Genomic DNA, 25,754 nt, shown 5'->3' with positions numbered 1-25,754 from the left:
CAGAAACTGTTCGCAATGTGATGATGAGTTTCGTTCCAGAGGCTAAGCTATAAACATCGTGTCATAAAACATTCAGTATGAATGGGTCCCTGGCAAACTGAGCTCAGCTGACCAATATCACCCTGCATGCTCATTCAGTTCCTTCATCGGGAAGCGGGCAAGGAAGCAGGTATCTTCAGCCTCATCCGCTGCGCCAGTTAGAAAGCATTACCTGGAGTTCGGCCGAGGTTTTCTTCTCTAATTCCCAAGCTGTCTCCCAGGACACATGCCCACCATGACAGTTTAAGCCATGAGGTTCCAATAGCCCAACCTACCCTGATCTCGATCTTTGGACCATTCTCCATCTCCTCCCTGGCACTCCTCCGTCGACTCACCCTTTCCTCTGGATTACGGGCTCGCATGCCCTCTTGTCCCATGCGTGGTGGAGGGCCATGCAGCCCGTCCAGCTTCCTAGCCGGCTAGGCCTCCCCTTTTCCACATCGAGGTGGGAAGTGAACAGCACTTAAAATCTGTTTTCAATTTTTTACCATTAAATATGATGTTATTGTTTAAAATCTCCCAAATACTGATAACAAACAAGGGTGCTTGACACCAACATGTTCTTACAATATTATATACTGAAATTCCAAGCTAGTCTAGCAAAGGAAAAATAAATAGACAAGTATCGGAAATGAAGAAACAAACATATCTATACTCAAATAATAATAATACTGCAGGGCATGGTGGTTCATATCGTTAATCCTAGCACTTGGGAGGCAGAGGCAGGTGGATCTCTGTGAGTTTGAGGCTAGCCTGGTCTACAGAGTGAGTTCCAGGATAGCCAATTACAGAGAGAAATCCTGTCTTGAAAAAAAAAGTCTGAAAAAATAATTAAAAGAAATGTACACTGATTTACATTGATATTGGATGTTCCAATAGAGAAACAGAATGAAAAAGTAAGTCCAGAAACAGACATCCATATAAACAGGAATTGTGCAAAACAAACACCCATATAAACAGGAATTATGAGATAGACTCAAAGTAGGCCACCAATGTGGGAAGAATGGGTGTGCCAATAATTGACTATCCTTACGAAAAATAAACTAGATATTGTGTTAGTCAGCCATGTTACTGCCATGATGTTATGTAACAAGCATCTCCCAAATCTCAACAAAGTCAACTGACATATTTAGGGTTACATCCAGGTCCACTCTCTGTGTCTCCATATTATTATTATTTTTAAAGTAATGGTCTATCTAGGTAGCCTTGACTGTCCTAGAACCCACTATGTAGAACAGGTCAGCCTCAAACTTTCAGAGATCTACCTGTCCTCTGACGTCCACACATGCACACACTGGTAAACTCACTCACACAGGCTCTCCTCTCTCTCTCTCTCTCTCTCTCTCTCTCTCTCTCTCTCTTGCAGACATGCACACACACAGAGTTAATTAATTCAAATGTAATACAAAAACTCTAAAGACATCCTGAACAATCCTGAACAAAGTTAAAGCAGAAGTATTTTTAACTCGTGTGGCATGTCCCGTACTCGGGGAAAGTACACAGAAGTGAGCCTCGCACTTGCCGAGAACATCCAGGTATTCCCTTTCATTGCACAGGAGTGGTGGGCGTCATGTGCGTCTGTGCACAGAGGTATGTGTACCTGTGAACCCCAAACTTTGCAGACACGGCTCCTGTAACTTAGTATGTCCTTTCTCCATTTTACTCCTAGCGATAGCAAAAAAAAAAAAAAAAAAAAAAAAAAAATTCCCTGAAAAAAAAAGTTGCATTACCTTCCTTGATGCTTCTCTGGCTTTGTTTTTGTTTGTTGGGTTTTTATTTCCAGGGGGGGGGGGGCGGGGGCGTTGTTTTGGTTTGGTTTGGTTTTTGGTTTTTCGAGACAGGGTTTCTCTGTAGCTTTGGAGCCTGTCCTGGAACTCCCTTTGTAGCCCAGGCTGGCCTCGAACTCCCAGAGATCCGCCTGCCTCTGCCTCCCGAGTGCTGGGATTAAAGGCGTGCGCCACCACCGCCCGGCTTTGTTTTGTTTTTTCAAGACAGGGTTTCTCTGTGTAGCCCTGGCTGTTGTGGAACTTGCTCTGTAGACCAGGCTGACCTCAAATTCTGCTATGCCTGTCTCTGCCTCCTGAGTGTGGGGATTCAAGGCATGCGCCACCACTGCCCGCCTCTCTGGCTTATTTCACCATCTATTAGACACGTTTTAGAAGATGGCACTTCTCATGAACAGTAGTACCCTCCCAGAATGCCTTACTTTCAACACGAGCTCTCTCTGACGTACCAGGCAACCTGCATCAGCCACAGCTCTGTCCTGGGTTATACCGCTGGACACAGATTAAGTGGTTCCCAAAGGATCTGTGTGGCTATAACCTAAAGAAAGGCGTGAGAGATGGCTTTCTAGGAGGCTATGATATGATGTAATACCAGAAAGAGGAAAACGGACATGGTGTTTACACAATTCAACTACAAGGGATATCTCTCTCTTTGATGCAGAGGAGGGGGTGTGTAATTAAGTGCTGTTAATCCTGAGATTTGCAAGAGAAAACAGCCCCACAGTTTTGGGTCAATTTGAAGCAAGCTTTAATTAAGTATTAAATACTGGGCAGGGAGATGAACTTTGACCAGGTCCACTCACTGGAATCTCAGCAAGTGGCAATGAGACGTGTTGGAGGACATGAACCACGCGGCCATCATATTCTCCACATGGCGTCATTATTTTCCAACAACTACAACTCCCAGCATTCCAGAAAGCTATCTGGTCCTTAGGCATGTGGGGCCTGCCGGTTAACTCTGGCTCTTACAGAGCTGCTCTCAGCTACTGCTCCAGTACCATGCTTGTCTCTTTCCTGCCACAATGATGACGGGCTCACCCTCTGAAACTGTAAGCCAGCCCCCAGTTAAATGCTTTTTTTTCTAAGAGTTGCCTTGGCCATGGTGTCTCTTCACAGCAACAGAACACTAAGACAGAAGGCTCCCCAAAGGATACTTCTACCAAGTGGGTGCTGTCCACAACCCTATCTGTTGTCTCAGAAGGGACAGCCTGGCCTCAGAAGGATGCACACCACGGCCACAGGCACTCTCAGATCCATAACAACACATGCTGGTCTAACCTCAGCTAGTTCTGCTGTTTGAAACTTTCACGCTTTCATTGGAAGAGACAAGGATAACCAAGGATATTCGCCCAACTGCTTCTACAGAAGTCCTGATGTGCTGTGAGACCCAAGAGAAAGCAATGCATGAGTTAGACACACTGAGACTCTGTGCCTAAACCAGGTGAGAACACATTCGTCTTCACCAAGGTTGGTACGAGGTGGCACACACCTCCTGCTTGCTGAATGGGTGCAGTGGGTTATGCGCTGATGCAGAGATAACAAAGGAGACCCCTGCTGACCGTGCTTACAGACACCTGGAAGGTGTGCCATTTAAGCTGTCCCCGTCAATGTTGTGATAGTGTGTGGCTAATCAAACAATAATAGGCACTACTGTGAAGGTATTATGTACACAGTTAACATTATCGAAAGACTATATTCTGCTAGGTGTCGTTGGAATACATTGGTGGAATACATTGGTGGCTGGTTAGAGGTCACTGTCTGCCAAGGCCTGGCAGCTTTCCATAAGGTCAGCAATGGAAACTCCCTCCTTCCCCAGATTTTCTGCTCTCTACCTGTCCTTATCTGGAGAATGTCCCTGGGCCTGAAGGACTGATCTTATCTAAAGCTGTCTATAAACCCGATTTGTCTTTAGCTTGACCCTTGGCACAGATCCCTGCTGAGAAGTCTTTAGCTAGGGGCTCTGCTATAGGACCCAACTGCCACATACTAAGCCTTGTGATAGGAGCGTGCCACTTAATGCAAATTAGGGTTTGTCGCCAGGCTCCCCAATCCTATCTATTCCTCATACTCTGAAATAAAATTGAGTTGATTCACCGACATCTGTCTCTTGTAGGACCGTCTCCATTCAAGCTCATGAGCCACATATAAAACTTTCTGTCGTCCCTTGTGTCTCTTTCCTCTCGGGCTGATGGCCAACAGGCCAAGATGGAAAGAGGACCCCCACAGGGTATAGTACTTGGGAGGCTGAGGCAGGCTTGGGCTACAGAGTGAAAACCTGTCTCTAATGTTACCCTAGCCAATGTATGGCTAGATCTGACCAGCTGAAGGCCTTAAAGGGAAGACTTCTTTTCCTGAGGGAGATTTGTCCTTGAGGCTGCAACAGGCAAGTTTCTGGCTTTCCACCTAGAGATTTTGATATTGCCAACTTCCACCATTATTAAAGTCAAAGCCTTGATCTAAACCTGTTTGTGTTCGCACCTGTGCTTCTCCGGGGACCTAGACTAACATTAGGAGACAGCACCAGCAGGGCCTGGGTGCTACAGGTTGAGGAGATCTCCTAGTAGTGCTTAACAGTGTAAGCCTAGGGCAGACTTGTTCAGATCCAAATCTTAGAGCCATTTATTCTACCTGCTCCATGACCTTTGATCAAGCCCTACAACTCTAAGCCTGTTTCCTCCACTGTAAAATGTAGATTGCTATCTCCCTCTTAGAGCCGCTGCCAGAGGGTCAAAGAGGTACATGATTTGCTCATGAATACACAGCTGGTAGTTAGGAAGCCTGTGTTTAACCTCAGCTCTATCCATGCAGCTTCATGCCCCTTAGCTCTGGAAATGTTCCTTAACACCTTTGTTACAGACACCATACATTGTTATATTTTCTGCAAGATAACAGAGATGTCTTTTAACTCTGTAGCTTTGGCTCGGTCCCAAGGTTCCATTCCGCCTGGTGGTGACGCACTGACTTCCAAGACAGCATTTCCTAAACTTCCCATGCTAGGCACCTTTCCCTTAAGTTTCTCCAAGTCCCAGCTTCACCTGTCTCCACTTTCCCGACCCTGGGAAAGCTGCAGACCCTCCAGCCAGAGTCTTCTCACTTTCCAGCTGGGGACTTGACACCATCAGGAAGAAAGACGACGTCATGCAGGTTCCTGTGCCTCGGTCTGAAGCACCTTGCTAAACGGACACTACATGGAGGTATTCTGCTATGCTCACTACACGCAGGTGTCTTGCTATACTCACTATACATAGGTGTTTTTCTATACTTACCCAAGCAGGTACTCTCTCACCACACTTAGTCACTCAGCATCTATCCATTTATTAGCAATGATTTCAATTAATTGGCGAACAGGAAGGATGGATTTAGCCCTGACTCTCATAAAGGCAAACTAGAATCCCACCATTTCCCATGTAAACCCTGCAACTGGCTGCTGCAGCACCTAGCAGGTCCATATACAGCATGCATACGTTGGTATACTGCCATCTAGTGGACCACATGCAAGTTACACAAAGAGGGACCTGCAGGCAGAGAAAGGCATCCTAGAGTGGTCTCTAGAGGAACAGAAAACACATGTGTTTCAACTATAAAATTAGAAGCGAACAACATAGTAAACTACCAGTTCATATCTTAGGATCTCTCGAGATCTTTACGGGGGTCATTGATTTGGACTGAGCTCTACGCTAAACTTTAAAAGAAAATAATCAAATCGGAGTGCCTCATGTCAAAGTTCCACACTACCAAGCCAAGCATAGCTCCAACCCTCTGAGAAAGCAGGGGAGTTAAGGGATCCCTCTAGGCGGCAGACGTTCACTCTACAACCAATCTTCTTCCTTCCTGCTTTCCTTCTACCAAGTGTTCCATAGGCGTGTTAGCAGGAGAGTTCTCTGACCCTCTTCTTGGCACACAGCCTGCTCAGGACGCTGTGCGTTTTGTTCACTTTTTACTATCTCTACTTTGTTTTAAGCAAACTAAGACCTAAGATTCACATCTTTTCCTGCTCTGCTCCATTTGGAGCCTCCATGTCTTGCTCTGGGTTAGAACCAGAACTAAGGGGAGCTACTCATCTAGGGGTTTATTTCCTAGGCTCTGATCTTTAGCTATCTGTGGGATGGTTTTCCATTCTGTTTATATGACCACCAACAGTGATCGCTGCAGGCTTGGAAATACACTGATCATTTTACAGGGATCCTATCATTTAATCCCATGAACTATTGGAGTAAATACACATGACTCTCAGCCTCCTGCCTCTCTGTAATCACACCCTGGATGGAGACAGGGATCCAGTCCTCAGGATTACATGTTACTAATACAACAGTCCCTGCTTGCTAAGAATGCTGAGCAGAGGAAACCACTGATGAGAAACAGGCTGGGGAGAGCACAAGGCTAGTTAAGTCGTTAAGTCTCAGGTTAACACCAAGGCAGATGTAAATGCTCCACACTCCAGCCAGATAAAAACAGTATTCAGTAATCACTGTAGCTCAGTACTGTCGGCAGGGACCCACCTCTTATGGTGGTATATTATTTGTATTTTAATAAATAAATCTTGTCTGAAGACCAGAGGCAAAGCTAAAGCCGCTAGAGGTCAGGTAATGGTAACACACACCTTAATCCTAGGATTTGGGAGATAGGGGCAGATGGAGCTCTGTGAGTTCAAGGCTACCCTGGGCTACACAAGATTAATGCAGAAACAAATCCAGGTGATGGTTGCCTACACCTTTAAACTCAGCACTAGGAATATAAAATGGGAGGAGAGACTTCGGTTTAGTTTGTGGTTGCCCAGCCTTGGTAAGACTTCTCTAGTGGCTTGGCTGCTTTGCTTTTCTGGTTTTGGGGTTGAACCCCAATTTCTGTCTCTGGGTTTTTATTATTCATGCTGCATTTGGCACCCAACGTGGTGCTTGAACCCACAACCCTGGGATTAAGAGTCCCATGTTAGGGGCTGGAGAGATGCTCAGTGGTTAAGAGCACTGGCTGTTCTTCCAAAGGTCCGGAATTCAATTCCCAGCAACCACATGGTGGCTCACAACCATCTGTAATGAGATCTGGCGCCCTCCTCTGGCCTGCAGGCATACATGGAGGCAGAATGTATACATAATAAATAAATATATATATATATATAAAAGAGTTCCATGTTCTACCAATTTTAACGGTAGTCTTCCTTTTCGCCCTTACCAGTCTAGATAAAGACTATCAACTCTATTGATCCATTTCGCTGGGTTTCATCGTTGTTTTTCTGTCCTTTACTTAAGCACACTGCTCTCAGTACTTTCTCTGAATCTTGGTTTGCTGTGACCCTCTTTCCAAGTCTCAGGATTTTCTAATCCTCCCGTGACTTTTCCTTTCACCCACTAGTCATTTAGCAGAATGTGTTCATTTCCACATCCATGGATTTCCCCCTTCACTTTTGCTGCTGACTTCCCACTTACCTCCACTATGGTCAGAGGAGGGCTCTGGGGATCAGTTTTGCTCAGGCTGGATGCCTCCAGAGAACATGGGCAATTCTGGGTCAAGATGTTAATATTAATCTAGAAAGCAGGAAGAATCAAGTGCTCTAAAAATGTGACTGTTAATGTACCAGCATGTCATATGAGCTAGGAGAGGGGACATTCAGTCACCGTCTGTGGTTTGCATAGCTCCCTGGATCCATGCTCTGGGGGGGGGGGTCCCCACTACTGTGAAGCTATGAGGATCATTACACTATGCCAAAGTTAGCATGGCTGTATTTGGCCTGCAGGTATATTTAATTTGACTTCATATGTAGTTTTCTCCCTTTTAAATTTATCATATGTATTTAAAGGTCAGATTTCATATAAACTCTCCATTTCTCTTAAAAACCTGAAAGGCCTGCAGCATGGCCCCACACCTGAGAGTGACAACCAAGGGCTAGAAATGCAGAGCTTCTTGTCCACTTGGATGGGACACGGACTTAACAGCTCTTACCTGATTGTCATCAAAGTCTTTGCAGGCCCACCTGCACAGTGGCCTTGCACTAACAACAAAGATTCCAATTATCTTTGCAATAGGAAACAGTAACCAAGCTGAGAATTCTAGAAAATGTTTTCTGGGGCCATAGAGTCGGTTCAGTGGGTAGAGAGAGGTGCTTACTATCCAGTCTGAAGGCCTGGATTGGATTCACAGGACACACAGGGTAGAAGGAGAAAACCAACTCCTGCAAGCTGTCTCTGACTGCCGCAGGTGTGCACGCGAACACCAAACAGAATAATTAGCATTTTTTAAGTTTTCTGGATACAGCGTATTGGCTGTACCTCTGTGCTGCTTAAGCAGGCTGCTCTGCCATACAATTTTTTGCCATGTTGTAGTAACCAATTAACCAGGGAGCCAATGGGTTCGTTTTCCAGATTTATTTCTCACTTGCAGTCTGGCCCAACTGGACCAGGCAGAGGGACTTTGCTGTCCACATCTCCAGAGCTGCCTGAGGCCCCACCACCTCGAATACTACTAGGTGCCATGGTAAGGGGCAAAAGACTGGAGAATCAGTCACACCCAACACCCACTTTCACCCCACTTTCATTAGCCACAATGACATGACCTCAACTAATTAAGCTGCCTGGGAAACAATAATGGGGAACTTGGTGGATGCTATATCTTTACCACAAGTGACCTCAAGTGCATTGTTCCTTTGCTTAACCTTGGTTGTGAATCTGTAACAGGAAGTTACATGGTACACAATGGTCCTCCTCCCTCTTGGGATTATGGGGAAAAGCAAGTGAAAGAATTCACGCAGGAACATCACTAGACACTTGAGAAGGCAAGGTTAAAGTGACTGCAGTGGAGTCAATGTGCCTTCACTTGTATGCACACACCATCCCCTTATCACATGGGAGTCAGAGAGCAGACACTGGGGGCTGAAGGGCATGGCAGTGTCTTCATTTCTACAGCACCGTCCACTCCATCAGCAGGACCTACACTGATGGGAAAGGTACAAAGCAAACACCACTCACCTGCAATCTCTCCGGGGCCATTTTCAACTGTGATGCAATGATTATATGCAGCACTTTGATAGGCATGCTGTGTAAGTAAGTCCAATAAACTCCCTGGCTCACCACCCTGGACTCAGGTGGAATCGCCCTCTAGTGTGCTATTGGAACCTTCAGAGGAGGAGGCCGGCATCTGCTTCCATCTTCCCTCAGACAGTGGGATGAGAATGAGGAGAGGATGAGAATGTCTGCACCCTTTCCTTTCCCCACCTTTTGTCCTGGATCCACCGGACAGAACCTGGGTGCATGGTCACACCAAGTCTCACTGATGAAATCTGGGTGGTTGCCATGCTTTCCGGTCATGTGCATAGTCCAAAATCAAATCCGTATTTGTTTAGGATTTCAGGCAAAAACAACATGGTTACCCCCACACAACAGGCCAGCCTCCCAATCCTCAAGCTTTGCATCTTCCTGATCAAGTACAAACCTATCTCTAGTAAGTGCCCGCCTGCCTCGTCAGGTGAACCAACGGATGGAGGAAAGTCAAACGGACAACAGCACTTAATGAACTCATCCAAAGTAGCAGCAGCCTTTGGAGTAAGTGTTTCTTCCCCAAACAGCCTTGTCCTGCGTTAGAGTCTCCAGATGCTCCTGTGGTCAAGCGTCTCCTTAAGCAAGTCAACATCCAAAGGTGTCACAAATGCCATGATTAAACGGGACCACACACCTAATGCTTTGTAAACTGCAGTTTTATATAAATATAAAGTTATACACCTGCCTAGCTACACTCTTAATAAAGACCCTTATTTAATAAACAGACATTTTAAAAATGTCAACAATGGACAAATGTTTTCAAAACATAATCTAAAGATTCCAACAAAATTCACAGTAGCTACAAAAGAATTCAGCTGCCTACAATAGGTTACATTTGATTTACTCTATACTATATTGCTTTGTCTTAGGAGATATCTTTAATACAAATGTGTGATTTACAATATTCCCATTATAACAAGAAAAAATAGATTCATACAATGTTTCATAGGCATTTATTATGCCAAGTATTTAAACAATTACTCCCATTATTACATAAGAATAATATTCTTATTAAAAGGCAATATTTCATTAACCCACCGACCACTAAGAGATTTTAGATGGTTCTAGAGTGAATTGTGGCCACAAAAGAAACACAGTAGCAGTAGCCCCTGGAGGATCCACCACACAGCTACAAATATCCATTCACATCAAACAGACCTTGAATAAATGACTTATTACCAAGTAAAAACAAAATTTTAGAAATCAGTTAACACAACTGTCCTAATTTAGCTTTTACTTGCTTATATACGTCTAAGATAAGAAATTTTACCATAAAGAAACAAAAGAAACCCTGTCTCGAAAAACCACAAAAAAATAATGACTTTCTAATTCATACATAACATGTTCTAATTCATAACTAACATGTTCACCCTTACACTAAATCAAAACTTTCCTCTGAGACCAATGTACAGAAATACTCTGCAAACAGAGGCGAGAGACTGAAGGCCTCTTCCTACATTCTATGGATCAAAATGCAGAGATCCATCGGGTGGCGGACACACGAACTCGGGACATGTTGCTGTCACAGGACTGTCTAGGCACAAACACTACCCCCAGCAAACTCTGACTGTCTCCAGGAACACCAAACTTTCTAACCCCATACAGCTTAAGATGAAACCAGGTTTCCTTCTTCTAAATTATGCTTTTAAGAGAGAAAATTAACACAACACCCCACTGCAACACAGACTGAGCTCTGAAGATCAAGAATCTTGTCCGCTGTCCCCAGGGTCCATGGCACATAGGCTCCATCTTCACTCACGACGTCTGACCATCCCCAGCGTTCTGCAAGAGAAAAAGAGCCCCTTAACAGTAACATCACTTCACTTCACCGAGCAGTGCAACTCACAGGACCGGAGCTCACTGCGGGGATTCACAGAGAGGCCTAGTGGACTTTTCCAAGTCATTTAACCAAACCTGTACCCATAACTACTTCATTATCCCACTGAACACCTTGATTTCAGTCATCATACTGGAGAACTCTAAAGGGGCTGGAAAGATGACTCAGTGGATAAGAACACTGGCTGCTCTTGCAGAGAGTCGGAGCTCGATTCCTAGCACCCAGATGGTGACTCTCAACCACCTAGAGCTCCAGTCTCAGGACCTAATGCCCTCAGCTTTTGCAGGCACCAGGCACAAATGTGGCACACACAGAGACACACACGTAGGCAGATCACTCATACACATACAAAATAAAATAAAGGGTAATTCCAAAAATAAACAAATAAACCCTGTGTTCTGAGTGGGGGAAATCAAAGTACTTTAAAGCAAAGCTAAAAGCCTTTTGAATTAGCTTGTTATTATAAAACCCCAAACCATGCAATATGCATTCTTCAAGAACTTTCATTTAAAGCAATCATAAGTAATGAAAAACAACTGAACTTGAGATAATCTATGAGATATGAGTGATTGTCAATGATAGTTTATTTCTCTTGGTTTCAAAATAATTCTAATAATGAATGATACATTTCTGAAATGTCCTACAAGCCCCCAAAGAGCAAATAGAGTATATCTGTCGTCTCATGCTGAAATAGTCATGTAACTAACTGCAAAGCATCCGGTGGACTGAGAAGATGGCTCAGTGGTTAAAAGCACTCATCACTCTTCAAGAGGACAGTGTGTTCCAGCACCCACATGGTGGCTCACAACCAGCTCTAAAGCCAGTTTCAGGGGATCCAATCAAATGCCCTCTTCTGGCCTCTCTGGCACTGCACACATGTGGTGTACAGACACACAGGCAAACAGCCATACACACAAAAAATTTTAAGTAATTTAAAAACAAGTACATGTTAAACAGTAAACTCCAAAGGAGTCAGACATTGTTATATCAGTCACAGATCATATTTAAAATACACTTACTTGTCTTAGGAACTGCTTTCCAAGATATGAGGTAGCCATGCTGGTTAAGTCCTTCTTACTGCCCACTTTACACCGGATATAACCATAAAGGTTAGCACCTTGCAGCACCACACCCATGATTACCACAGCCTGGGAGAGGGGGAGACAATCACAGTTACTAGTCCAAACTGACTTTTCTCTACGCCACTAAATGAGACGAGGTAGAGTGTGGAGAAAAGGAAGCACTGGGAGTCAGAGGCTGAAGCAATGAGACTCCTCAGCCCGCAGAAGGGACCTCACTAATGCTACTCTGGAGAAGACACCGGACCATTCAAGTGGCATCATTTTCATTCATATTTGTTTTAGTTACTTTTCTACTGCTGTGATAAAACAACATGACCAAGACAACAGGGCTTATTTTCGCTTATGGTTCCAGAGGGTTAGAGTCCATAATGGCAGGGCAGGGGCTCAGGCAGGCACAGCAGCTGGAGCATAGGCTGAGGACTCACATCTTAAAACAAAAGCACAAAGCTGAGAGCAAACTGGGAGCAGGGTGAGGCCTTAAGCTCTCCAAGTCTGCCCAGTGGCAGACTTCTTCCAGCAGGTCACAACTCTGGAGCCTTGCCAAGCAGCACCACCAATTTAGGACTAAGCATTTGAATGCCTGAAACATTTTGTTTAAACCACTGCACTATCCATATTCACTCTCATATTCTTAAGTTGAGCACAGTGAGCAGATGGGGGTCTATGTAGCACACTGACGAGCACGTGTTGCTGGTTGATGAAACTAGAACAAGCTGCTCTCCCAAGGCAGGAGGAACGCTCTGTGCGAAGTTGCTTGGCCCTGGAGACACCCTAGACACTTAGAACTGAGAGAGGAAACTCATGACCACTCTTTAAACATGATTACTAAAGAACTAACTAACAAGAGGATGTCCTGCAATTAAACGTGCTACAAAATTCGGCAAACAATTTCTGGAAACAATACGATGGTTTAGATCCCACAGGCCATAAATCAAGGTCTGTTTCTCAATTTTACCACTTTCAGTCCCAAAGTAGTCACAGGCAACATGCAAACAAACAGACTAAGCTGTGCTTCAATGATGGAGGAGGGTCATCTGTCTATGTGTTACTCTCATTGGTTAATAAAGAAACTGCTTTGGCCCTTTGATAGGACAAAAAATTAGGTAGGTGGAGTAAACAGAACAGAATGCTGGGAAGAAGGGAAGTGAAGTCAGACGCCATGAAGCTAGTCGCCAGGTCAGACATACTGAATTTTTCCCGGTAAGCCACCACCTCATGGTGCTACACACATTATTAGAAATGGGTTAAGCAAGATATGAGAGTTAGCCAAAAAGAGGCTAGATATAATGGGCCAAGCAGTGTTTAAAAGAATACAGTTTCCATGTAATTATTTTGGGTAAAGCTAGCCGGTAGCTGGGAGCCAGGCAACAGGAAGCGGCCCTCCGCTCCATCTACACTTCAATAGCACTGTACAAGAACAAACTTGGGCTGGGCGGGCCTGAAACCCAGTGGGTCAGCCCCTGCTCTACAACCCTACTATCAACAAGTCCATGCAGGAAACACTTACCGCTGTGAAAAATGGAACAGCTAGATAGATGCTGATCTCCTGCTCATACTTTCCTTAACCCAAGACAAGCTGAATAAATGTTTTAAAGTAAGATTTAAATGTTTAACTAAAGAACTGGTTCAAAGACTAGCAAAGGAGTGAAAGAAAGGAGGGGGCATCCAAAAGAGGGCATGAGCAGAGACTCTATTAAAGTATAAGGTATATTTGAATTAAAATGTCTTTATGAAACTTATCACTATACAATGAATATAAACCAGTCAGTTAATTTTTTTAAAAAAGCAGTATGTATATAAACCTGAAATTAATCAAACAAATTGGGAAACATTGCAAAATGACCTTACTACCTCAAATATTTTAGTAGAGTTCTGAAATATCTTTATTAAAATGAAATAAAAATGCAGCGCTTATACTTTCTGCTTTAATCTAATGTTTCATGGAATGCATAGAATAGAGACAATTGCCAGATGCCTAAAACCTCATGTCTACTTCAGTGGCCTCCAGCAACTTCCCAAGTGCACATGAGATGCTCCTGGGCATTAGTTATGCATACCAGCATGCCATGGAGCAAATCCATGGATCCTGCTGAGACATCAACTGTGTTAAATGAAAACAAATTAATAAGTTGAGGATGGACAGTGAAGTCACACATCACAATCTCCCTCCCCTTGAGAGGCAACAAGTAGGGTTTTTAAATTATTATAATTCTGTGTGTTTATGTGTGTGCATGGTACATGTATGTACATGTTCATGTGTCTGTGTGCGTGCGTGGGCATACATGCATGTAAAGACTTATGTCGACATTGGGTATTTTTCTCACTCATCCTACACCTTATTTTAAACAGAGAGTCTCTCACTGAATCCAGAATTTGCTAAGTCGTGAAGACTGGCTGGGCAATAAGCCCTAGAGAGCCTCCCATCTCTGCCTCCCCAAGACTGGGATTACAGGTGCACGCTGCTGCACCAGTCATTTATGAGGAAGCTTGGGGTCTGGCTCAAGTCCTCATGCTTGAGCAGCAAGCACTTCACCACCTGAGCTGTCCTGAGCTGTCCTGAGCTGTCTTGTCTCCCAGTCCACGACAGATTTTAGGAAAGGCAAATAAGCCGGCATGCACAGAGAAGAGCTGCTGGTCAGAGAAAGAGCCAACCCGGTGCCACTCTGCAAGAGTTCCTCAGGGAAATAAACCAAAAACTGCCACCTCACAACTCAGAGAGAAGCACAAGGCCAAAGGCATACACAGCTGTAAGGAAAAATGTGGAAATGTGAGACTGGACTGACTCTCCCGGAGCTGAGACCATGGCAGGACCAGAGGCTCAGACAAGTGTTCACAGCCTACCAGAAGACAGAAATGCCACTCCCTGGGAGAAGGCAAGACTCACAGAAACTAGTCAAGGCAGCGGAGCCTGGCGTGCGGACCATCAATCACAGCACTCCAACCCAGCCTCATGGCAGTGACCGTGGGCCTCAGTAAATGCAGGGAAGACATCAAAAACAGTTCCTTGTAGGACAGCAGCACAGGCAAGATGGTCTACACAAGAGCTGCCAGTGTGAGTCGCAGTAAAATGGACAAGGAAAAAGAAAAGCCACTCCACCAAACCACAGCAGGAGACAACAAAGAAGCATACTGCCAAAGACAGGGCAGAATCCATGCTGGGAGGGCACAAGCCACCCTCTAGAAGACCTGAAGCTGAGAGTCAAGGCCCATGAAGTAAGCTAAGAGCAAGAGAGGAGGCTGACGGTCAGGAGGCACCATGATTCTTTACAGCCTGTAATCAGCTGCTGTCGCCTGTCTCCAGCACTTTCCTCCACCCCTGACATCACCACGTAATATCCCCAACTCTACTTTTAAGTGCCTGTCAACCGCTCCACTAGAAAACACGCTCTACAGGACAGTTACCTTGCTTGTCTAATTGTGATATCCATGTCCCCAAGCAGCCGACAGACTGAGAACTCTTAAAACATTTGCTGACCGAGTAGGAAACAATGAAAGAGTGGAGCAACTAGAAGACAGCGATGAAAACACATATAAACGACCCAAGGTGGAGAGACTAGTGTCTCAGAATTAGACAACCGCAGAAACAAAAAAACAAGAACAAATTAAATTTAAAGGTTTATCAAAAGCCAATTTTTTGTTAAAGCAAAACATAACCTTGCACAGTGAATGGGCCCAGTGTTCTAGAAAGACTCATACACAATAAATACAGACATGTTCTGCCTGTGATGCTTTAACATTGGGGGAGAAGGAGGGAGAAAGGAAAGGGGGAGAGAGGAAAGAAAAGAGAGAGAAAGAGATATCAAAGAGAGAGAAAAATGACTCATTCACATGGAAGTTAGGGTTTTTTCTCTTGAATACTCACTAGCTTAAAACAAACTGGAGTAACATAATCAGTCATCCTTCATAGAAAGTCAGAGATATATTCTTTGGCATAAAAAATTAAAGAATAAACCTATAAGTTGTTTTTTAAAATTTCACTCCACAGTAGAATGTAGCCAACCAAGCAACACAAGAAGCTGCAGTAAAAGGACGTGTGAAGCGATGCAAATGAAAAGTCAGGAAAGCACTTGCCAAGCACACATAAGGAGCTGATTCAAACCCTGTGCAGTGGCACACACTGTAATCAGGTGCAGAGAGCAGAGCCTGGCAGAACCGAGGTCCCCTGGCCTGCAGGCCTACTCAGTGAGCTCCAAGCTGCAACCCTGGGTGAAAACCAGAGCGGCCACCTGAGGCTGTGCTCTATCTTCCACATGCACGTGTGCACGACCTGTGTGCTGCTTTCACACAAACACATGCATACCCACAAGGAGATGAAGAGAAAAAAAAATCAGAAAAGTATTTCAGAGGAAATTATTATCAAGTCTATCAAACAAAATAACACAATAAGAAACAAAAATGGAAAAACTACAGAGACACGGGAATGTTTCTTTTCATCCACATCAAGTCTTTAAGTCAATAAACACATCTAAGTGTAGCACTCAGCGAGATAAAGAGAAGCACTACAGCTAAAATACTATCCACAGGGAAGATCCATAACTGCTGATCCACCACAGCAGCAAATCCACAGACACTGAATACATCTCCTAATTTGTGAAAGAAGATTATGATGCAAATATATAAAGATGATCACTAACATAAAAACCAACAGCACTCACATCCTAACAGGAAAATATTAGTGTACAACACACAAAACCAAGTTTTCACAGCAAGCCAGGGACAGGAGCTATAAAGTCTGGGGAGCAGGGGTGTAGCGAAAACCAAAATACATGAAGCCAGGGTGCATCAAATGCAGTGAACTCAACTGTTACAGAGACTAGACTCACAGTTTGGCTCAGGGGACAGACTGCATCTTTCAAATGCAGCAGCAACTGTATTTGTTTCAGATGCTCTTCCACATCCTCCTAATTCCCAGAATAGAGATCCTGATTTCCAATGCCTTCAGCATGGTGAGTGGCAGCAACAGTGACAATGAATTCAACCGGTGAGTCAACCATGAGCTGGGCCGCCCCAAGGGTTGCCCACTGCCGTGAGGTCAACACACAGCTGACAGCTGTTCTAAGCTCCCAAGGTCTGGGATAATCAACTAGCCTAGCAATGAGTAAGCACAAGAGGTACCAACCACAGCTTCCTTAAAAGACCACAACAACCACTGACACCACAGAAACTGGCAAGCAGCTGTGCCCAGATACTCAGGGAAAATCAGAGTTGGGGACTGAAACTCAGAAACACAAGATGAAGCCGCCCAGTCAGGATGGCCTGCACAAGTCACGTGATGACTGTTACTCACCAGCCACTTCACTTTGAAGGAGAAGAGCGCACTAAAGGCAAAGATCACCCACAGGATCGGACAGGCGATGAGTCCTAACCAAAAGATTCTTGACTCAGCTTCAGAAATAGTTTTGTTGTCTTGTGGAGTTGACTGCAAAAACAATTAATATAAACGTCAATTCAACCACTAATATCAGTAAAAGTTTCTTTTTAAACAGAAAACAGGCCGGGCGGTGGTGGCGCACGCCTTTAATCCCAGCACTTGGGAGGCAGAGGCAGGCGGATCTCTGTGAGTTCGAGACCAGCCTGGTCTACAAGAGCTAGTTCCAGGACAGGCTCCAAAAAGCACAGAGAAACCTTGTCTCGAAAAACCAAAAAAAAAAAAATAAACAGAAAACACACTGTGCTCAAATTCAAGATTAATAGAGACGATCCACATCCCTCTTGTTGAAAGCAAAAACACAAGCTAGTGACAACCTTAATAAATGAATTATTTACTTTGCTTTGTGTTTGCTGCAGAACAGGAAGACATGGCCTTGCACTAGCACTGTTTATTCATAACAAAGCACTGAAGCTTTTCTAGGTCAGAGTTAAGGAAATCCAAGCATCATCTAGATTTCATGTCTCAGCCAAACCCAGGAGCTGACTAGGGTGATGAGTTGTTTCCACGGCAGATTTGATGTCAGGAACACAAGCTCACTGAGCACAGTGCTGCTTTCTGAGAAGTATTGCTTGCAAAGGCTCTGCCAAGCGATACACAAGCAATTTGACTGGTAGTGTTGCCAAGACTTTTATCCTCTGTCTCCCAAAAGATTTCCACAAGGAAATAGAATGTTCACTATTAGGAAGCAGGGTGACCCAAAACAAACAGACTCCCCATGGCTCCTGAGGGCACCGGCTTAAAGAATAGACCAAACATTCTGACCCTGTACCCAGCTGCAATCTTCCTGACAAATAGGAAATGACAATGGGAACAAAGACATGGGAGGAAGTGTCTACTGAACACAGAAGGATCCAGGGTGACGGCAGCAAGACAACAAAGCCGGGGATCACCCAGAAGACTTTCAGCAGCAGCAGACAGGCAGCTTAGCGTGGCCTGCTCTTAGAATCCTTCCTGTGTATGCCTGTTACCAGATAGAAGCGCACTGTGCTTTGGAGGCTGTCTGACTTAGTACTAACAGGGCAAGAGATCTGCAGTGGTGCTGCCAATCCTGACCCGCCCCCTTCAGTACTCAAATGAACCTGCACATTCTTTATCAATTTACCTTTCTGGACTCAAACACCCAGTGGCTCTTCCCATCCTCATCGATATGATTCCACCAACGTAGGCCAACCATTAGTCTACCAGTGACATTCTGAGAAAGATAAATATGAACACACATTTTAAAGCATTATTTAAAGCATTATAAATCCCATCTTAGTGGACTATTTCACAAAATTCTTCAGCTCTCCCCCAGAACAGCCAATTAACTCCTATGTACCAGTCCCAGCTAAAGACTAAACCAAGTGGCCATGCCAAGGCCAGGGTGTGTGGAGCTCACAGGATAAGCAGCAGGCATAACCAAAAGCGCTATCCTTTCTTCTCCCTAAGATGGAGCACCTGTCCTTCCTCTAAACCTCTAATTCCTCCCAGGTCTTCTTTCTATTTATAATTTTTAAGATGGGGTCTGTCTTAGTACTACTATTGTTGTGATTAAAACCCATGACCAAAGCAATTCAAGGAGGACAGGGTTTATTCAGCTTACACTTCCACATCACAGTTCATCATCAAAGGAAATCAGGGCATGAACTTGGAGACAGGAGCTGATGCAGAGGCCATGGAGCAGTGCTGCTTACTGGCTTGCTCTCCATGGCTTCCTCAGCCTGCTTTCTTATACACCCCAGGACCACTAGATGAGGGAAGGTGCCACTCATAATGGGCTGGGCCCTCCCTGATAAATTACTAATTAAGAAAATTCCTCATAGGCTTGCCTGCAGCCCAATATTTTAAAAGTATATTCCCAACTAAGGATCCCTCCTCTCTGATGACTCTAGAGTCAAGTTGACATAAAACTAGCCATGGCGTACAGGGTCTGATATCATAGCCCTTCCTGACCTAGAACTCACTATGTAGGCCTTGAGTTTGTGATCATTTTGCTCATGCTTCCCAAGTGCTAAGACTATATAGGTATGCAATACCATACCCATCCTAGGCCCCTATTGCTTCTAATCTTACATTGCCAAGTTTCTTTGTTGTGGACTATTACTTTAACTGTGTAAAGGTGTGTTGCATTTGTTTATGCTATATTTGTTTAATGATGTAAAGATGAGTTGCTTTGCCTGCCTAAGGTGCCTGATTAGTCTAATAAAAAGCTCACCAGCCAAAAGCTAAGCAGTAGAGGGATAGGTGGGGCTGAGAGGCAGAGAAAGTACGTCGAAGAGAGAACGAGGGAGAAAGAGAGTGAGACATCTGGGCCCAGAAAGGCAGCCAGCCAGACACAGAGGGAGTAGGGAAGTAGGACAAAGGTAGAAGACCCCGAGGCAAAACATAGATGAAGAGAAACGGGTTAATATAAGTTTAAAAAACTAGTCAGAAATAAGCCTAAACTAAGGTGGAGTATTCCTGACTAATAATAAGTCTCTGTGTGGCGGGCGGTGGTGGCGCACGCCTTTAATCCCAGCACTTGGGAGGCAGAGGCAGGCGGATCTCTGTGAGTTCGAGACCAGCCTGGTCTACAAGAGCTAGTTCCAGGACAGGCTCCAAAACCACAGAGAAACCCTGTCTCGAAAAACCAAAAAAAAAAAAAAGTCTCTGTGTAATGACTGGGGAGCTGGTTGGTGGCCCAAAAGAGAGTCCACTACATTTGAATTGGTCCGACGTTATCTGTGCCGCTCTTATTTTATCTGACGGCACTGTTTCAGTCTAATGCTTTTGGTCGAGCTTTATTCTGGGTCCAATCTCAGAATTATCTTTAGAATGGGATTTTAATCAATATTTATTTCCTTAAAAGTATAATATTTACTACTTAAACAAAAGTGCCCTTACTTCCAACCCTACCTATAAGCACCAAAAATGCTTCAGACATTGAAAAACACAAACCTTTCTGGGCGGTGTGGTGCACACCTTTAATTCCAGCACTTGGGAGGCAGAGGCAGGAGAATCTCTGAGTTTGAGGCCAGACTGGTCTACAGAGTGAGTTCCAGGACAGCCAGAGCTTCACAGGAAAAACAAAAACAAAAACAAAACAAAACAAAAAAATCCTATGGAGGCAAACTCGACCCTGGTTGAGAAAGAATGACCCCAAGTACCCTGCAGTTTTTGAAAAAAAGGGGGTAGGGGTATTTCCTAAACACTTGTAAGCAAACTATATTGGAACTTTACATAGAAATTATACCCAAAATATTTAAATGACACTGGAATAAAATACATAGAATCTATGGCTGCTAATGGCATCTTTGTAGCTTCGCCCACAGCACCACCACTGAGCAGAGTTCATGTGATCAAACACACCCGGCACTTTAACAACAGGAGGCCTAAAGTAACAGAAAATTAACACCAATGGAACCTACCTTCACTGCCCAAAAGTCACATGACAGCAACAAGATAATCGTCACCATACAGGCAATGAAGCTGCTGCTGAGCAGCTCACACAGGAGATAGACTACAACCGCACTGACTCGAAAGAACAGATGGAAGAAGGACGCCACTGGGTGTCTGGAAATCAAGACACAATAAGCAGCATATATTTTACAGCAAGTACTAGCAGACCCGTAACCATGCAATCGGGCAGGGGTGTCCTGGGAAGGAGAAAGCACACAGTCTACCTCTTCCGTAAGTCCCCACCACCTAAGTAGTTTCTGTTGTTGCAAGGAAATACATGAGCTGACTCTGACTCCTCACGGAGTATAAACTTTCAAAGCACCTAACCGGAACCACACCAGCTGAGATAATCTAATCACATCTCGAGCCCAAACTAAGATGGAAGTGTCATCTCTCCCTTCCCTCCTCTTCCTCCTCATCCTTTTTTTCCTCCTCCTTTGTTTAAGATAGGGTCTTACTAGGTAGCTCAGGCTGCCCTCAATTTCATAATCTTCTAGTTCTCACCTCTGAAATTACATGTATGCATCAGCATACATGTATGTATGTATGCTTTTTGTAAAACAGCTTATTGACACTGATTCAAATACCACACAATTTGTCTACAAATTAACATTTTTTAATATAGTCAGTTGTGTGACCATCACCATAACCAATTTTACAACACTGTACTATGTCAAAAAGCAAGTCTGTATCATCCTCTCTTGTTCCCAACCCTTTCAGCCCTAAGCAGCCAATCATCTTCCTGTCTCTACAGATTGACCCACTGTGGACATCTGTGTAAGGAAAATCACACAACACTTTGTCTCCTGTCACCAACACCTTCCACTTTGCAGTGTTTTCAATGTTCAAATAGAATTTTACTTTATTAAGTGAATTTCTTTAGAGAGAATATATTTATAAGTACATTGAATTTTATTACTTATACAAGACACAATTCTGAAATTTACAAAAGAAATCAAAATGTATCTACAGAAATAATAGCTTCCTTGGTTTTTGTCTTTTTTTTTTTTTAACTGAGAACTGAACCCAGGGCTTTACAGTCTACCACTGAGCTAAACCACACTCTCTATAGAAAATACATAAAGAGATGGTGCAGTCTCAGAAAACGGCAGTCAGCACAGACTTTAAAACATCAGTGCTCACATAACTGATTTGTCAAGTTTGCTAATTTGAAAGCTCAGTGTTGAATAAGATTCAACAAGCCAACTACTATGAAGAAAATCTCATGTTACTTGTCAAATCAACAACACGCCTAGCCTACTCTGCCTTGGTATCCCCAAGGGCTTCTTTTGAAGACCAGGCCCCAAGATGGCAGAAGTGGGGTGAGAGGTGCTGGAGACCTTAAAAGGTGGGCCTATCTAGATGGAGTGGGCCACTTAGGGCAGGTTATGGTTCTGTGTCTGTCTGCCATGAGGTGAGCAGTATTTCTCCATTACACCCTTCTGCTAAAACATCCTGCATCACCATGGGCCCAGAAGCAGAGCAAAAGAAAAACAGTGCCCATGTACTGAAATCCTCCCAATACACTTAAAAGTATTTTTCTTTTCTCTTTGGTTCTGTCAGATGTTTTCTCGTATGAAAAAGTGGGACACGGAGCTGGGTATGTTAGCACACACCTTTAATCCAGCAAGAGAGGCAGAGGCAGGCGGATCTCTGAGCCCAGATAAGCACAGCCAAGACTACATAGTGAGGCTGTGTCAAAAAAAACAAAAACAAACGAAAGTCAACACAAATCCCACAGGTTGACACCAACAGGGGACACAACAGATCAGACAGAAACACAGCTCTAACTCAACCTTGTACCTGATTTTGGATTTTCTTGGTCTATTGGTTGTCTCCTCTTCGGCATCAAACAGTGAGACGTCTTCAGTGTCATCATTACTGTCCTATTGGGAAATTAAATATCTATGATAAAAACGAAATTCGGTGCTTGTGTGCCTGCTACATACAAACCTACACAATCCTCAAAAGGGAAGGTGAGATTATGAACTGCAACTACCAGGAACTCACAGCTTAGGAAAAGAGGCACCTGCAGGTCCTCCACCCCAATTCCAATAATCTCAAAACAAACAAACAAAAAACTGCCCATGACAATCTAATGTCAGCTGACGTCAGCCTGAGCCCTGAAAGAACATTGAGGAGCAGTTGATGCTCCTAAAAGCTGACATCTATCAGAAGCTACTCTCTCCCAAGTCAGAGAAATCTGAAGCTATTGAGATAAACTCAGAAAGCCTCATTGACTTCACCCTGTTTCCTTGACTCCTTGCAACGCTTTCTCTTCTTCTCGGAGGCTAAATCAACAACTATCATGCCCCTAGGACTTGTTCCATCACTATCTTTCAACTCGGTCTTTCCAATCAATAAATAAAATCCCTCACAGCAGTGATATCCTAGAAGATGAATAACCCCAGAAGGCTCTCAACAACCCAAGACCACTGCTCATAAGACGAAAACAAACGACCACTGGGTTTCTAAGATTCTTCTGTGAACTCCTGAGATGCACAACTGCAGGGAAGGGGGCTATCAACTAGAATGAAGAGAGAGAATTAAAATACAAGTATGCACAAGTGTTGGAGGAAAATGAATAGGGTGACATCAGAGATGGCATGTGGGGAGTTTACTGTTTTGTAAGATAATAGGAATTACAAGGGTGGCCCCTTGTACTCATAATCTCAGCATTTGGAAGGCTGGATCAAGATGATTACCATCAGCTAGAGATGGGTGAAGGAAAACAAAGCATGAGAAACTAAATCATGTCTTTGTGCTAACAGGACCAAGCTTTTACAAAAGAAAAAAAGGTGGGGGGGGCATCAACAGTGCAACCACTGCTCAACACTTCCCGATAAGCAAGGACAAATGGGGGGGGGGCATCAACAGTGCAACCACTGCTCAACACTTCCCGATAAGCAAGGGCAAATGGGGGGGGGGGCATCAACAGTGCAACCACTGCTCAACACTTCCCGGTAAGCAAGGGCAAATGGGGGGGGGCATCAACAGTGCAACCACTGCTCAACACTTCCCAGTGAGCAAGGAAGAAGTTGCACTAGTCGCAACTCAAAAATGGAGTAGCACACAATCCACAAAAGAACGTGCGGGTGATTATGAGTGAACATGCAGACAGGACGGGAAGTAGTATGGAAATTCCTCTGCTGCTTTTCAGCAGGAAAACAGGAAGCAAGGTTATCAGACCGAAAAAAAAAAAAAGGCAAGGAATAAATGTTCAAAGTTGCAGCAAAGTTGTAAGGTTGCCGGGGAAAGGGAAGGGAGAGACTACAAAAATGTCAAATGTCCAGCAGGTGGAAGAGTTGATCAAAGGTTCACAGTCACAGACTTAACAGTAGGAACAGTTGGCATGGCTGTCCTTCCCCAGCACCCTTCAATCTGGGTGAGCCTTCAGAGAGCGCAGTTGGAACCACCAATGGGTTTTCTCCACTCCACATTTCCCCACACGAGACTGTTCAGTCACAAATTCTGGTTGGCTCCTCCTCACACACTCGGTATGTCACTAGCATGTCTTTACTATCATGTTCCAAAAATATGCTGTTCCCCAACCTAACCTCTCCCCTCCCCACACCTTTTGTGGATCCCACATCCTCAAACACCCCAACCCAACCTCACACGGGGGCAAGAAACCTGTGTGGTGCACTCCTATTCTGACCTGGAGCAGTTGCCTGAGTCATAGTAATCCCGCAGCAAATTACTTGCAAAATTATACATATAATCTAAATGGGGGTTCACAGTCAACTCAAAGGGAGGAAATACTATATTGCGTTTACTAATCTCCAGCCGAAAGTCAACTGGCTACAAGGATCCCTACGGGCACAAACGTGACAACCATCGTGACTAACAGTGCATCAGCGTGGTAACACCTACTCGAAATTAAGGCTCTAGTACTCTCCTCTCCCTACAGGACAGCCCCTCACTTGAGTGTCTGGGCAGGGGAGCTGACGCCTGAAGGCCGCTCCTCCCCTCATTCGTGTGGGCTGCGGGGAGCCCGGTCACCCCGACATCACACCCAGAGCTTCCTGCAGCCAATGCCCCACCTGGCGACCCACCTCTACATAGCATCCCCAGCTCTGCGCCACCCGACCCTCGGAGAGCACAGAACTCTCTAGCGACAACTGGCCGGAACCCAGCACTTCTGCCCACCCAACCTGCCCTTCTTCCAGCTCAGGCAGTGGGCAGACACAGAGACACAACAGCCTCAGAGGCTGGACAAGACCCCCAGGCCCCAACCCAAACGATCACACCAGCTCCCGGAACCCGAGCGCCCTCCCTCACCTGCGACAACATGACGGCCCCGCGCCAATCCCCCCCACTTCCGGGAGCCACGTCAGCCAGCGGCCACCCGGTCCGGTGGGAAACTAACGCGGGTTGGTTGCCACAGGACAGGAAGTCAATGTACAGGTGCAACCGGAAGCCATTTGCCGGCAACACTTCCTTTTCAGTGAGGCTCGTGGGCGGGAGCAACTCCCCGGACCGGAAGAGCGGTGGGCGGGTCCATGCCACAAAGAGCAGGGCACGTAATGGAAGGGGCGGGGAAAGCGGGTCCAAATTACGGACGCGCGCGGTAGGGGGCGGAGCGTTTGGGCGGAGCCATGCCGCAGAGGCTCTGAAGAGAGCGAGGCAGAGATGGGCGGGGCCGGCGTGGGCGGGGCGGGGCCGGGCTGCATCCCAAAGCTGAAGCTAATACCTGGGGATGTGTTGGCTAACAGTAGGTCCTGAAGGGAAGTTTTCATGAGTTATGAAGGAAAAATGGTTTTTGCTGCCTGTGAAGTGCAAACTGGGAGTCATTACCACCAGCGTGGATGCTCTGGAAAAGGCGGGCTTTATTCTACAACTTAACTTTGTAAATGTATTTCTGTATAGTCTTACTTTTGCGTTTTACATTTCAGGAATACTTAAAAAATAAAGGTGTCCTTGGGAAGGAGTTAGAAAAAAGCCAGGAGGCTTACGAGAGCAGTGGGGGTACTGCTTGTAAAGGCAGAGATGGTCCCGTGTGCCCTAGCACTCAGGCACTTGGGTTCCGCATCTGCCCCCTACCTGCCAATTACATAATCAATCTCTGTACATCTTTCCTCGGTTGTAAAATGGGAAGGACAGTGGTGGCTTCACAGAGCAATTAGTCAAATAGCA

The 25,754-nt window shown here is 44.9% G+C and overlaps 1 protein-coding gene across 1 annotated transcript; it reads right to left on the bottom strand.

Annotated features, from left to right (window-relative positions):
* Window positions 1-9,788: 9,788 nt before the first annotated feature.
* Window positions 9,789-25,042, bottom strand: Tvp23c (trans-golgi network vesicle protein 23 homolog C). Its single transcript, XM_057774835.1, has 7 exons — window positions 24,900-25,042; window positions 22,422-22,504; window positions 20,588-20,732; window positions 18,304-18,393; window positions 17,058-17,189; window positions 11,708-11,836; window positions 9,789-10,633 (listed from the first exon to the last, which is right to left on the bottom strand). The coding sequence occupies exons 1-7, from the start codon at window positions 24,909-24,911 to the stop codon at window positions 10,607-10,609; spliced, it is 618 nt and encodes a 205-aa protein (XP_057630818.1). The 5' UTR covers window positions 24,912-25,042; the 3' UTR covers window positions 9,789-10,606.
* Between the last annotated feature and the right edge of the window lie 712 nt (window positions 25,043-25,754).

The sequence above is a fragment of the Chionomys nivalis genome, chromosome 7 (genome assembly GCF_950005125.1).
Source record: "Chionomys nivalis chromosome 7, mChiNiv1.1, whole genome shotgun sequence".
Classification (NCBI taxonomy): domain Eukaryota; kingdom Metazoa; phylum Chordata; class Mammalia; order Rodentia; family Cricetidae; genus Chionomys; species Chionomys nivalis.
The sequence above is the reverse complement of the archived record's forward strand: the minus strand, read 5'-3'. Positions and strand labels throughout refer to the sequence as shown.

Excerpts from the sequence above, each read along its gene's own strand:
- Tvp23c (XM_057774835.1), bottom strand. Across the intron at positions 18,394-20,587 it reads GTGACTTTTGGGCAGTGAAG|AATGTCACTGGTAGACTAAT; the intron begins GTAGGTTCCATT and ends TATCTTTCTCAG. Across the intron at positions 10,634-11,707 it reads GAAAGCAGTTCCTAAGACAA|AACGCTGGGGATGGTCAGAC; the intron begins GTAAGTGTATTT and ends TTTCTCTTGCAG.